General features: G+C 32.4%; 1 protein-coding gene across 1 annotated transcript; it reads right to left on the reverse strand.

Annotated features, from left to right (window-relative positions):
* Positions 1-1,912: 1,912 nt before the first annotated feature.
* Positions 1,913-13,149, reverse strand: LOC124821562 (villin-2-like). Its single transcript, XM_088116223.1, has 23 exons — positions 12,847-13,149; positions 11,127-11,217; positions 10,778-10,877; positions 10,635-10,703; positions 10,115-10,351; positions 9,852-10,029; positions 9,594-9,726; positions 8,947-9,106; positions 8,722-8,872; positions 8,532-8,632; positions 8,289-8,447; positions 7,060-7,128; positions 6,919-6,987; positions 6,694-6,831; positions 6,459-6,587; positions 5,768-5,915; positions 5,631-5,641; positions 5,363-5,503; positions 5,160-5,285; positions 4,427-4,489; positions 3,876-3,980; positions 2,873-3,388; positions 1,913-2,458 (listed from the first exon to the last, which is right to left on the reverse strand). Exons 2-23 carry the CDS (start codon positions 11,180-11,182, stop codon positions 2,345-2,347), a joined length of 2,973 nt encoding a protein of 990 aa, XP_087972349.1. The 5' UTR covers positions 11,183-11,217; positions 12,847-13,149; the 3' UTR covers positions 1,913-2,344.
* Positions 13,150-15,569: the final 2,420 nt, after the last annotated feature.

Raw genomic sequence — 15,569 nt, forward strand, 5'->3', positions numbered from 1 at the left:
TTATATATTTTGTTTTTTCAATTTTCTGAAGTTAAATAATTTGATTTTTTTTAATATGTTAATATGTATTTGTTACTTAACTACCTATGATATCGATAATTTGATAATTTACATGGTTGAGTTAATATTTCCTATAAATGAATGAATTGAATGTATATTAATTAACTAGATATCATAATTATTTAAATTTTTAAAAACTGAAATATAAGGCGTATGATTAAATTTTTATGGGACTGTAATTGCATATTTACCATCACAAGTGAATTTAGGCTTAATTTTTAATGAAAATTTTATTCTTAAAACTCACACATTAGATTGAACATTTCCCCCCTCATAAATCATGGTTGCAAAAATCATATAATAACATACTTTAATGTATAATATAACATAATAGTAATATTAATATATTATTAAAATAATGTATAATAAATAGTATAGTATATTTATAATAATACATAACTATAGTTTTTTTTTACATTTAAATATCAGAAATATTAATAATTATGTACTAAATAGTTTTACATATTTATTTAAAATATTTATTATAATATATTAATATAAAAATAAAAATAATATATATAGTGACTAATTTAGTCACTTATTTTATGTAACTAAAAATTTGATTATGAAATGAATTATTAACTTTAAAAAATTTAGCCACCAACAGTTATAGTGATTACAATTTTTTGTTATTAAATTCAATTACTATTTCTCATTTATTTAATTGTATATATAATAAAATTAAAATAATATTTTAAAAATATATACGCATTATATACCATTGCGTGTATGCCCATAGAATATATAAAATTACCACTGTATTTTATAACTAAAATAGTTACATTAAAAAAACGCAAGAAATTATTTCCAAACCCATTGCAACATCTATTTTTTTTCTTTTATTTTCTATGTTAAGCATTTTAAATTTTAAGTTTAAAATATAAAAAATTAACCAAACAGATGGTTGGATATGTGTAGAAGATAATTTGAATTATAACATTTCTAAAAGTAAAACTCCTTAAAACACAAATTACCACATGGCAAATTCAGAGAAATTCATATAACAAATGTTAAAAATATATGAAGAAACAACCACCTACCTTGGAAGTAAGCATTCCAAGAACATTAATGGTAATTAAAGATGTGTTTGGAAGAGCAGAACCTGCAAATTCACACCTACTTTTCCTCCTAAAAATTTAAGAATGACAGTAACTGTGTATTTATTGATCATGAACAACATCAACATTTGGACCCCTTTTTAGCTTTCAAAGTTTTAGGAATTAGCATTATGAGAAGCATCAATCTTTCACCATTCCCACTGCTTATCTTTTTGTTGCAGAAGAGACAGGTTTCTAATTGAGGGAATTACAATGAAGGCTTGTAAAATTATACAAATACTTTTACCAGAATTAAATGTACGTAAAATTAATTAACTTTATACAAGTTGAAAAGTAGTTGATAGCATTTAATTATACTGTCATTATATTTTAAAAAGAAAAATACCTACATATATTGTCTGTTGATCAGATATGATGTTATTATCTTGTAAGTATGCATAATTGAGAAATAATTTCATTGATTGTATTAGTTATTAGAAAGGTAAGACGAATTTTTTAAACATTTAGTAAACAATATTTTAGATTTATGTTTCTTTAAAAAATATAAGAAAATAAATATAGACTTGAGCTTAAGGTAAAACATGTAGATCAATGAGAGTATTAAAGTAATTTTATATAAGAAAAACCTTTTTTTTTTGAATAAAATCTGTCTTGCTCTCATTCAAGAATCAATATGGAATTTATATTTATAATATAGGACCAGATAATATACTTTTTGTCCTGTTGTCCATTGTGAAATAAGAAGACAAGCAGGAGCACATGTACAGAATTCTTGATATCATGATAACCACAGATAACAAACAAACAAATTTCCATTCTTTATATTGAGATTCAGTATAAGATGCAATACATATACACCAGCCTCCCTAACCAATAGCAACAAGGAAAAAGAAACCAAAAAGCCAAATTTTTGAAATACAAACTTGACAAAATAAAAGAATAGAATCTGTCCACTGTGTTTATTGCTACAATAATATGTGAACACTATACGAGGAAGAAGAAGAGGCATGCTCAATTTCAAAGGAGAAAACTAAAACTCACTCTCCAAGGCAGCGCCACATTCAAACTTGGACACTAACCATATATAGCTACGTCCATTATGGGCAAAAAGCAAAGTTCTATGCATAAAAAAACCACACTACCCAACAGATTAAAGAGCATTTCAAGCTATATATATATATATTAGCATGCAATAGCAGCATGTATGTTGCTCATTGTATCTGAGTCTAGAACAGATCCACTTTCCTTTTCAGCATGTCTTGCTTCCATCTTGGTAACTTAGTGAATGCCTCTTTGCTCATTCCAAATACAGTTTCGAACTCTTTGTCTGACAGATATGCCTAAGCAACATTAAGTGGAAAAGGAAAATGTTAACATCTTGCCAAAGCATACGAGATAAAATTAATCATGCACCTCCCTGGAGGATTTGAAATAGGCAAATGCCTAGTACATATTTTTCATTGCAAAGTGTCTTCGATGTGATTTTCAATGCATTCTCTAAGTTAATTCTGATAAAACTTTCTATTTTGAATTTCTTGACCAATGAGTTTGGTTTGCAAGACCCTTTGAAATATTAAACATGCCCCTCAATATCTAATAAAATCAATGAGACTGCCAATTATAATAGAAAAGTTAATAGTATTGGGGTACTTCGTTGTTTGATAAAAGGTATGGGAAACTTTGGTGATCGTTGTCTAATTTCATACTAGCAATAGCATATTAAAGTAATTAATGATGTGAAAAGCGAGACTAACCTCTCTCCGTTTAAGATCAATTCCAGACACAACACTACCAGATTTAGTCTTTAGTTGCTCATAACTGAAGACATTTTGATTATTTTCACTGTCATTTCCTCCATTATCCACATTTTCTTGTTTTGGTTCTGAATCCCCGTTTGTGCCAGTTTCAGTGGCTGATTCTTCTGTCTCCTTGACTTGAGGAACAACTTCTTCAACAACATCCGTTTCAGAAGGGGCACTCTCACTTTTAGTATCTGGAATTGAGACATGTTTCTCACCAAAGTTACTGTTTTCCACAACAGGACTAGTGCTTGCCACAGGAGAAGTTTCAGGTGAAGTTTTCTTCTTTTCAGCAGTAAGAACTGAAGAAAGAGCAGCTACTGCTGCTGCTCTCTGTGATCCCTGACTTCTTCCAGAAGACCTAGGTGTATAAATTTTGGCTCCAGATGATGAATTAAATGCAGAGTTTAAGGCTGCTAAGGCTTCAGCCCTTTGTCTTGGCCCTCCTTGATTTAGCCCGTTTAACTTATCCTGTGCCAGTCAGAGTAGAGAAAGTTAGAAAGAAGCACCAAGTTCTTTCTTTTCTTTAGAATGTTATTAAAAAAATGAGTGCTTCTTTATGCATGCAGGCTTTTAGCACATGTAATTGGATGTCCAAGAATTTGTGTCAAAGTACACCTGATCTAGGATGTAGAAAGGAACTAGGGAAAACAAAAAACAAAAAAAACATCCTATATACCTTTTCTGATAAGGAGAATCTTGTTTTGGTTAAGCTTTTAGTTAGATAAAGGCAAACTAGTGCAAAGGAGAACTATAAACAATCCCAACTACACCTTACGGGACAACAAGCCAAAAAAATATCATTAAACCAGAACAGTGACAACAAAATGGCAAGGGGAGCAAAACCAAATCCAGCAAGAACAGATTATTTGAACCTATAGTTTGTACAACCTTAAGTTCATGGAATGCAAAAGTAAAGAAAAAAATATAGCGAATCATCAAAAACAAATTGGTGTACCGCACTAGCTGCTGCCTCAGGAGATGACTTAAATGCGCTATTTAAGGCAGCCAAAGCTTCTGCTCGTTGTCTTGGTCCCCCTTGACTGGACCCATTAGACTTTTCCTGTCAGTAGATATAGTATAGCACTGTTAAGCATTTAAATGCACAAGCAACAAGAAACTAATACCTGCAGTCATGAATTCAGATATTAAACCTAACACCAACAACATTGCTTCTGCACAGGTTTATTAGTAATGGGGTGAAAGAAAAAAAAATCTAGAAAAGTAAGAATTTAGGACTATTTTAATCAAATATAATTAGATATTATATGTTTTAAGTTACTTTGTTTGTGACAGCCTAATAGCCTGAATTTGAAAAGACTGAGAAGCCGTTTTACAAAGAAATAAGAATCATACATGAATAAGAATCTCCTCTATTGCATCTAAGTAAGACATTGTTAATGATATAAGTTCACTTTCAACTGTTTTTTAATGTTAAAAAAACTGTCAGATTTTGCATGGTTCAACTGCAACAATGTTCTCCCGAAAACTAGGAAGTCAAGTTTATACCTCTACAGCATGGCCAATCCCAAAGAGTAATGTCACCTTTTTCTGGAAGGAGTTCCCTGGAACCTGCATTTTCATCAGGAAGATAATGAACAAATCAAGTGCTTGTTTGGTTAAAGGTAATGCTTTTCGTTTCTCTTTCTAATATTCACCAATAATTACAAAATTGTAGCCATTTTTCACTTTGTTTTCTGTATCAAAAAATGTATTCAGGAAATGGTGACCAAAATTTAGACTTTAGTCTTCTTCTAAACCTCGGGTTAAATTATAGCAATTTTAGAACTCACTTCTACATCTCATACACTTCGTATGAGTAAATACACTAATAGTACTCAGTAGACCTGGTTCGTACATTGGAGGAGCAGTTTTGTACCTATAATCTGAGCTTCTACGGTTAATTTTAAGGATAGAATCTGTATTATACAACAATAACAACAAAAGCAACCTTGTTTCACTAGGTGAGATCAGCTGCATGAACCATATGATGCCATTTGACTCGTTTGAAAACCAAAAATCTGTTTTATAAAGACTTCAAAATTGTTGTCATCCCTATATTTGTGCAATATGTTTTTACTAAACCAGTTTGTTAGCAAAGAATTATACTGTATTCAATTAACACACTCATTCAGAAAAATACAACTTTACAGGCCACAATGATTATTAAATGTGCGAATGGAGATATTTAAGAAGACAGGGAAACGAAAAATATGGAGTTCCCTGATGGTTTAACACATACCAAAGCTTTTGCATGATCCCAAGAAAAATATGCCGTGAAAAAGCACGGTTCATTCCCTTCTGTTACTTTATATAGTGGAACTTGAGGAGATAGTCCATCCAGAGATGCAGCCTTATCTATGTATTTCTGAAGGAAAAATTATAGTATACATCAGGTAAAGGAAATATGGGTAGTGAAAACACTAATCTATTGAACATATTTACCTGGGCAATTTCAAATGCATTTTGCTTTTCTTTTGGATCCACACACTGACCAATCCAAACGAAAACTTCGGCGTGCGTGTCAAGTATGAGGATATCCTCTGTTAACAAATCATCTTGGGAAAAGTTGTAAATCTCCTCCACCTGAAGAGTACAATATAAAAAAAAAATTATAAGAGATAGAGAACCCTCAAGTTACTGTTTCACTGCCTACAATTTTCCTAGCAGTAGTATGAAAGTTCAGATAATGAGGTTGTAGTCACAAACTCACCTGCAACTTTCCTGGTACATCCATGTTGCAAGGAAATATATACAAAGTTAGTGGTTGGTCAGAACATTCAAATACCTGTAATTAAATATGCTATTTGAAGCAAAACTTATACAAACACTGTTTGAAAATATGTGTACCTCTATTGAAAGAGAAAGTGAACAAATGTGCGTCTCGGACAATGTCATTAGTGGCCTTTTTGCTGGTATAACTTTGTTTTCCCCCAACTGCAAACCAGAAAGCTGAGGTTTCTGTTCCTTCTTTAGCAAGCTTTAGAGAAACTCCTGGCTGGAGATGGAAGTGCAATATGTTAATATATAACTTAAATTGCTGCTGTTTCTCTAAATGTCAAATGAAATCATTAGTTTACAGATGAAAAAGAAAGAGCCAGAGGCATAGGCACATGTTATCCTGTTACAAGTGAGGCATGAGGGTATAAACTCAAGATTATAGTCATCCAAAGATTATTTGAATTACACTATCTTGAAGTAACTAATGGTTAACAAAAGAAATATGAAAGCCATTGCTAAAACGTTGCTTTCTTGTGTAGAAGAATTGAGCTTCTTCCCTGATAGGTAAATCTATCCTAGTTGCCAGAAACTGGAAACTGTTTGAATCATAATTTAAGACTGAACAAGTTGGTTACGGTTTAACTTTCTATGATGGTACTTGAATAATGCAGTGGAACAAACACAACTTTGAGCTAATACCCTTCAATAAAGTTAACCTTGTTTTTTAGTATATGCAGAAAAATGGTGAAATACTCTACTATGGAGACGGTAAAATCCCCTCCAAGAAAGATAGCAGGAAAGAAGTTTTAGTAAGGTTTACCTTTAAAAATTCAGCAACTTTTGTTGCAAGCTGCTGCTGCTCTAGGGAGCATTGATTCCCATGCCAAGTGAAAACAGCTGAGCCAGATTGCAAAACAAAGCATTCGGTAGAATTCAACGATGCTGCAATCTGAACAAGAATACCATAATTACGATCAGCTAGTAGAGAAGAGAAGCCCTACCAACATAAACACAGTGGACAAAAAGTGAGTAATTTAATTTTTATGGGGACATACTGCATCTACTTGCACCACTTTATTATTATGAGGAGATGTTCCTGAAATTCGAATAAGTGCAACACTGTCAGCTGTGTATGTCTCATCTGGCAAGCCTTTATCTGCTATAAATTTTTTGTAACCAGAGCTCAAGCCTCCCTGAATCAGACATAATTAAGTTAAACTAATTAACCTCACACTATCTATATATGTCAATAAATTAACATTGGATTTGACAAATGATACCTTGAGGACCACCATTGGTTGGAAAAGAGCAATAAACTGTGGTGGCTCTTTACCATCAAATATGCGACCCTACAAGAAACTATCACAATTAAACACATTTTCCAGGCAACATCCCCGACATGGTATTCACATTAAGGGTACCTGAACAGGTCTACCCTTTAATGAGTTGAACATTGTAGTAGCCAATCGAATAGCCATCCTTTGGTCCTCCTGAAAAATAGGACATAACCAAGTCACATTGTTATATCATATTCTTGAAGACAAAGAGAAACATGGTTATATCACGTGTTTTGGAGATGAAAAACGATGACTTGGATTAATATTATTAGTAAAAAAGCAAGTTGCAATCTAAGTATTTCCATGTAAGAGATTCTAGTGTGCCAAGACACGAGTCATGAAAGATACAAAGTTGTCAAAGAACACCATCAAGATTATTAGGTTAAGATATTAAAATATTGAACTGTAGAAAGAAGCTCAATTTACTGATGCACAAATATATACTATTTATGAGTGTTTTATACCAAAAGAATCTATTTTGGGGATCGTGAGAACTTTATTCCTAACCAAAAATCCTTCCTCTCCCTCCAAAACACTTCCATGTGATAAATATTATGCTACAAAGACAAGAAAGAGAACAAAAGGAAAATCATTAGCTTTAATGAACAGTGTTTGGATTGTAAATGTGAAATCCATACTTAATTTACTTCGGAAAAGGGATTCCTGCACAGCCTCTTTTGTTTTTCTTGCACATATTCTTCATAGGAGTCTTCATGATTAGATAATTTTGTTGTATTAGGCTTATTTGTTTGCACTGTGTTTCATTCTCACATAGCTTTCTAATTATTTTCTTTGATCCAGACTTGGTAACAATCTGGTTTTATTCTGTTGATGCCTGGTCTTCAACAATCTTATTTTTTTTCAGCCAAACAATCATGATTCAGAAATACATGGATTTTTGTCGAAAAAAATTAAAGAGTAGAAGAACTTATCGGGTTGCAACCAAATGCAGCAGGTCACACACGCACACATATTGCTAGCTTGATATGGAATGTCAACCACTTAGACACAATCACATAAATTAATAAGTTTATTGACACAGCATATTTTGATCACCTCTATAAATGATAAATTTTTATCCTTAAACATAGCCAAGAGACTTATTGTCTGTTTCTAATAGTGCTGTTCTGCATACAGAATATTATCATAACCACAGAATCTTAGGCAATGAAAGTTCACATAGAAATAACATTTTTGGCCAAGCAAGTAAATTCTAGGCCAGTCTTGACAATAGGTAACACTGTAGAGTTAAAGCAAACAAATTATTATAATTATCACTATATTTAGTGCTCAAATTCAAGCAATTGAATTACCTCAACACTGTCTTTTCCAAACCAACTGCACAAATAGTAGTCTTCCTTCCTCTCGCTAGAGTGATAAGTGTAGAGCACTACGTAACAATCTCCACTATAGAATTTACCAATATCTTCCTTAGGTAATGGAGTCTTAGCACTTCCATTGATTTGCCATACCTGGAAATACATTAAACAATATCACATGTGCACTAGCATTAGTTTAATTATACAGGGAAACTAATAAAAAAATTATAAAATCACCTCCATCTTTCCGCCTCCTTCAAGCATAGGTGGAATTTCTTCAACAACTGGGGTACTTTTTGCCGCGCCTTTCACACCCATACCTTGTTGTTTCAGCAAAGCTGACAGTGCAAAAACGCCTTTCATAGTTAGCATTAATGATTGGACAAAAGGCCAAGCCAAATTATAAGTGTGAAGAAATAATATTCACCTGCAACTTTTCCTCTTCCTTCATCAGCACTGGTAGTTGCAGACCCTGATGGCCAAGAGTCAAAGTTGGACTTAAATGAATGTGTTTCATATCCTTGAATAATTCTGGTAATCCTTGTAGATTTTGGCCTTTTTTGACTTGCAACAAACTCCTGAATATATTAGTAAATTTAATGACTCCACTTCAAACCAACTTATGAAGAAATGATTTTTGCAATGGCATTACCTCAGCTGCTTGACATGCTGCTTTTCTTTCTTCAACTTGTGTTACCCGGCCCACCCAGACAAATACCTCAGCGCCACAGTCCAATAGATAGCATTTGTAGTTCTCCAACAGTGATTTTGAAAGTTCACCTTCTACAGGCTTGACCTCACCATCAGCAATACTACAAACAAAAGGTCACATCCTTCAGATCAAGAAACATAAATGCACAATGCACATACCATAAAACATGAACTAAAAAGGAAATATATATACTGCTAAAGTATTAAGTAAAAGAAAAGGTTGAAACAAGAAAGATTAAGGTTATAACATATTTAGCAGAAAATAATTAACTTCAGACAAAATTAGAAGAATTCCAAAAAACCTAGTTTGAATCCATATATGCATCTCTTGATGTCTCAAGAGAATACATTCGTATTCAACACTAAATATAGAATGATCTTCTCTCAGCAACCCATCTGCTGCCTAAACTGCAACAGTGGATCAAATTTTACACTAAGGTGACATAAAGAAAGGAGACGATAAGATATGAAATTCATAAATGAAAGGAACAAAAATTCCAGAAGACATCGTTGACCAACAGCCCTTTTTAAAATGTAAGTATAATACACAGTTTTCTACTGCAATCAGGAAGATTGATGGACCTATACCTATAAAGTTGAGCAGGAATGGCCTCTGGGACAATATCATCCTCACCAATTACCTTCTTCCCAATGGGAGCAAAACCACCAATGAGAACCCAAAATTCACCTGAATCTGACTCAGTATCCAGCTTGCCATCATCTGTAATGTGGTATACATCTTACAGTCACAGACAAAATCAAAATACCACTTGAAGAACAAGTATTTAAAACCACATGGTAGGCTTCTCAGTAAGTGATACGAAAACAAGTGACTTGTGCCCTTACCAACAATTGCAACATCGCATTTTCCTTCATGATACTTTTCCTTCAACAACTGAATAACTTCCAGAGCCTTGGCTCTTTCCTGGATATTGGAGTTAGCACCATTGAATTGATAAATCTTATTCTGAGTATCTAGGATGAACACATCGTCATGATTCAGAGAAGACCGTGCGAAAGGGACCTGCATAAGGAAAACTTGTGTGACATTTTTAATCAATGAATGTGTGCACTGAATTTATGAAGTACACGAATAAAGAAAACTGTGCCTGTTTTATTCTGACAACTCGTTTTCCTCTGCATACATACAAACGTGTTTCAAACTCCTCTTCTTCAGGTTTTTTAAATCCAGATGCGACACCACCCTCTAATGGTATTATACATGGCTTAAAGTATGACAAAAATTTGTCTGATTCATATCCTTGAATTTCCCTGTGTTGCACTGCACGTCCTCCAAGAGATGCATCAAGTTCAATAGTTTTAATGGCTGCTGTTCCAGCTTCATCCTGTAAGGAAAACCACCATGTCAATAGAGATTATTCTATTGTAAAAATATACTGGTTCAAGATTTTCCATACTATGAACCATCACATATAAACCTACATTAAAACCAGAGAAAAAAAGGAATAAAACTGTAAGGAAACATAATCACAAAACTTGAAGCAATATCTTATCTTACAAAACATAACATTACAACTTCCAACATTTTAGTCACCTCTTTGTTCTATTAAGAGAAGCAGAATGGAATAAGAGAGTTTGAAGTAGGGCGGGGTGAAAGTCCAAACATACCTGACTTGTATCCTTTCCAATCCAGAAGTGAATATCATAAAAATAAGCCCCTCCTTTGCCTTGTGTTGTCTGCAAATAAGTTTGAGTAAGTTTGAGTAATGTATGAAAATATAGGAGATAATAATATTGGATACAGCTTGCACCTGCAAGATGATGTAAGAATCTCCCATGTAGAATTTCCCATATTCAGATCTAGGCAATGGAACTGGTTGAAAATTCTCAATCCTCCATATTTCAGTTCCTCTACGAAAAGGTTAAGTCTAAAAACCCCTCAAGTAGATAATTCATTCAGTATATAACAATATAACCTGAACAGCAATGATTATACCGAAAATCATATCAAAATGCTTGGTCGTTCTCTTAGCACTATTTTTCTTTCTTTATTATTAAACTTTTTGTAGCCTTTTTACTTAATTCTTATTCGATATTTAAATGAAAAAAATTCTACTTTTCATGATTTCTTTTAGAATTCACCCCTTTATTTAAGGATACACTTTTTGACCAACTCCCTGGAATGCTGGATCCAACACTTTTGTAGCACTAGACATGGCTGAAAATTCCTTCTAAAATACTGTCTTTTCAGCTAACACCTGCAAATTCCAAAGTAATCCACTGCATCAGAGGAAACAGAGTTAAGAATGTTTTAGCAGAGAAAATTAAGTATCACTATCATCACTATCAAGCATGAAGAACAGCAGCAGCAACAATTTCAGTGGCATTTAGTAGATACATTAGAACAGGATATAGGTTGTTGTATTCTATGTTTGGTGACTCTAAAAGTAGAAGGGACATGCTGTTAAGAAATAGTATAATTTGATTCCACCAAAATGGGAGCAGCTACCAGAACAGAAGGTAAAGTTTGATTGGATATACTTAGCAGTGTCATTGTGCTGTATATTAGAAGAAAGCAAAACTTACTACTTAAGTAGAGTTATAACTCGAAAAATCATATCCACAACTCAAACACTTACGTATAGTTGCTGGAACATATATTTCAGTCCTCTCAAATTAAGGTTGCATTACTATACATGCACTGAATCTATGGTATAAAATTTGTGAGCTAGCCTACTTCAGGACTAGCATCATATAAGGCTTTAACCTGACATTCTATTTAGTATCATGACAGTATACAATTTCCAAATTACTATGATTACATGGTTTGGTTAGACTCCAGCCTATACAATGAATCTGAATACTAATGCTCTCAATGCACGAGATATCTTGTTTCAATTTTTTAGTAATCTTCTCTCACAATTACGAGATAAATATAAATTTCTCCTTCCACTTTACATTCTCCAGAAGATCTTCTAGCACAGCCCTTCTCAGTGAGATAAAATATCCACTGTTTATTGATTAAATCCAACTTGTCACATTGTTCACTACTCCAATTAGGTGGGTACTGCAAACTGGCAGCAGCTCTATCAGATTGAAGCACTCTACATTTGAATAGCTGCAAAGAGTTCAGCCAATATATTGGTCTTTCACGGCTTGCTCCTTCACATAACGTGTTTCAAATCAAGTCCGAGTCATAAATAACCAAATAGATTCAGCATTCCGAATTTCAGTTTCTGAAATCCAAGCTATCTAAGATCAGAAAAATAGTTCATGATCGCCATAGCTATGCACTGGATAAGATTCGTTCACTTAATTGTTTTTACTAAAGATCAAGGGATTTAGAGAACACACTTGATCTGATTCTGAGCTGACAATTAAACACCAATCACTGCAACTAAGCCGAAACAAATGAAGAATTCTGGATCATAATGTAGGGGATCAACTTGATTTGTTGCCACAAAGATGACTACTAAGATCTAGTGCTCATTTAGCCATTTATCTGATCAATTAAAATCTAACAAAAAAGACAAGAGTTGATCAAAGCTTGATTAACAAAACAAAAAGCAATGCACATCAACAGAGATGGACAGAGAAGTGGTGAGATCACGAAAAGAAGAATGAGATAGATGATGAAAGAGCTAAAAAGTATAAAAAGGAGGGGTGCCCAACAGATCAAAAACCTCAGTGATCAGCAGAACAAAAGGAAAAAAGAAGAAGAAGCGATCAAAGTTAATTACCAGAATATGGGGCCGAGCCAGATCAGCAGGGAAGACAGTGAATGAGAAAAAAAGTATGAGATGAAGGATGAGAAAGAGCATTGTGAGATAAGAAGGGTATAAGAAGAGAAAGAGTGAGTGATGAGAGGAAATGGACGTACCTGAGATCTCAATGCGTGATGATGGTTTGGTTAGTGTGTGTGAGAGAGATAAGAAGAAACAGGGTATGGGGAGGACAAGGTTTTGAGCTGGCAATAAAGAGAGAGAAGAAGAGACTTGTTGGAAAGAAAAGTGAATTATTGCTGTGCCTGTGAGAGAGTGAGAGACTGAGTGCCCTTCTCTCTCTCTCTCTCTCTCTCTAACTTTTTTCTTTATAGCCTTTTGAGATTTGCAAGAATTGAGAGTTGCAGAGAGAAGGGTATGGATGAATTATGAGGACGAAGAAAATGAAAGTATGATGACATGAAAGGCCAAGGCCAAGGCCAAGTTGGTGAAAGGAATGAGAGAAAAGAAAAGAAAACCAAACAAGGAAATTTGAGTGTGTAAAACAAATGTTTTTTTTATTTATTACATTAGACGCATGAAAGAAAGTCGTTATTTTAAGGTAAAGATTCCTGCAACTGCTAGTTTTGGCCTTCTAGTTGCTTACCTGGACTCTCTTTTGGATTTTCCTTTCTTCTCTCTCATTCTCTTTCCATATCTATTCTCACATCCACCATTTATCCAATTACTGTAAAGTACGTAATATTAGAATGAAATAAAAATAGATAAAAGGAGTAAAACTTAAGATATTTAGTTACGGATTCAAGTTTGCTACATACATATGTAAAAGTTAAAAACTTGTAAATCATTTTATGAGTAGGCCCTTAAACTTCATACTCAATCTTCATTTGCTTCAAAAGGTATATAATTAATTCAATTAAAAAGAAAGCAATAACTCTTACTAATTCACCACTACTTTTATTGGTTTTGAACTGGTTTGGTCAGTTTTCTTTAGCTGGCAAGGTTTTTGAGATGATAAATTTCCCAATCAAATTTTAGGAACGGTTGATACGAAAAATTGATTGCAAAAATTTGAATGCTAATTTAATTAGAACAACCCAATTAAATATAAATGTCCAAGACATATTAAATGAAAAATAATGGAGATTCCACTTTCACTTTGCCAAATTATATAAGATTGAATAAAATTTAATAAGATATTTGAAAGATGAAGAAAGAAAAAGTTAATTTTAGTTTTTTAAAATAGAATAATGATGCATATTTACATTAAAGGTAAGATAGAAGGTTTAGTTTGTTGTGACATATAATTGTCTATCTAATTTTGCATATAAAGCATTGGAGTGCTGAAAGAAGCAACATGGTCCAACACTCACCCAATAGGACTCACATTTGTCTGTCCTAGGAATTTATAAATAATCTCATCATCATCAAATTAAATGAAACTAATAAACGTTGGTAAAAATAAAAGGGCTGTAAAAACAACCTTCAAATTCAATAAGTGTGGTAGGTTTTCTAAACCTAATAAACCTACTCAATTAAATTCTCATGTGTGTATAAAGTTTTGGGTCATCTAATATGAAACTTTTCGATTTATTAATATGTTGCACAGTAAAGGAAAGTTTTATTAGATAGTGCATATAAATTTATTAATTTGTTCATTCTGAATTATTGAATAGGATTAGATCAATTGTTGATGAAGAGAAGTTAATAATAACCTACCTTTCAAAGGACATGCTAGTTAATAGTCATTAACTTATAAGATTGGTATTAGCTTTGTTTTATTACTATACCATTTTTTTGTTCCTTTTAATCAATATTTTTAGTTTCATATCAACTAATAGTGATCAAGTCATTAAAAAATAGTTTGGTGTGTAATATTTTAGTTATTGTGTAATTAAAAATACTTAGAGAAAAAGTTACACTAATTATATGTTAGATTTTTAGATAATGAGACAAGCTATTAGTTGGAACATCATCGGTGAATGGATGTTTTTATTTAGTAATAAAAGAAAAAAAATGTTAATAGACAATACTTTGATTATGGAATAAAATTAAAAATATTTTAAAGTTAAGAGATGTAAAAAGATAGCAAAAGCTTTATTTTAATTTATTTGTAAAGGATAAAAAGAAAAGAAAAGAAAAATGTGAGGATATTGGGAAAAAGGATGAAGAAGAAGAAAGATGAAGGGTCTACCATGAAGTTGGGAAAGATGGCTCATCAGAGCACTAAAATCAAATGGGGTCAAAGAATGTAGCTCTTTATGTTAAAAGGAATACATCAGATAAAGTCATAAAGTAATTTGATGTGTATTGACTAAACAGTGTTTAATTATACAATTAATTATTATTTAAATCCATAAAATTTGTTCATGTTGGACAAACCAGAAAACAGGTCATCAATCATGAAATTGAAACAGTGGCAAAACTAGTTAAAGGACAACCAAATTAAGGAAAGGTAGATAATCTTGTATTGTCAAATGTCAATAACACATTGGTTGGCAATGTCAACAAACTTTTTGCTCCCATTTCTATTACTTTTTAGGTTCATCTATCTTCTTAAAATTAATTTCAATGAACACTCTTGAAAATACTGTATGACCTTAGAACTATATATATCAATGAAAATGTGTAAATATTAGGAGAATTTTACTTCAAAAAAGTATTGTATATTTTTTTCTATTACAAAGGTTTCATATATAGTACTGTAATTTGGTTAGTTTGACAAAACTTTTGGTATAATTAAAATTGAATATAAGTTTTCTTTATATAAATTTATATCCAATACTTTCATATAATTTAAGAGATAAATTCAAACACAATTTAAATATTTTTTATTTTTTATTTTATAAAATTGTGAAAAACAAAATTTCAAAACAGTATT

The sequence above is a fragment of the Vigna umbellata genome, chromosome 5 (genome assembly GCF_029865625.1).
Source record: "Vigna umbellata cultivar VRB3 chromosome 5, Vumbellata_1.0, whole genome shotgun sequence".
Taxonomy (NCBI): domain Eukaryota; kingdom Viridiplantae; phylum Streptophyta; class Magnoliopsida; order Fabales; family Fabaceae; genus Vigna; species Vigna umbellata.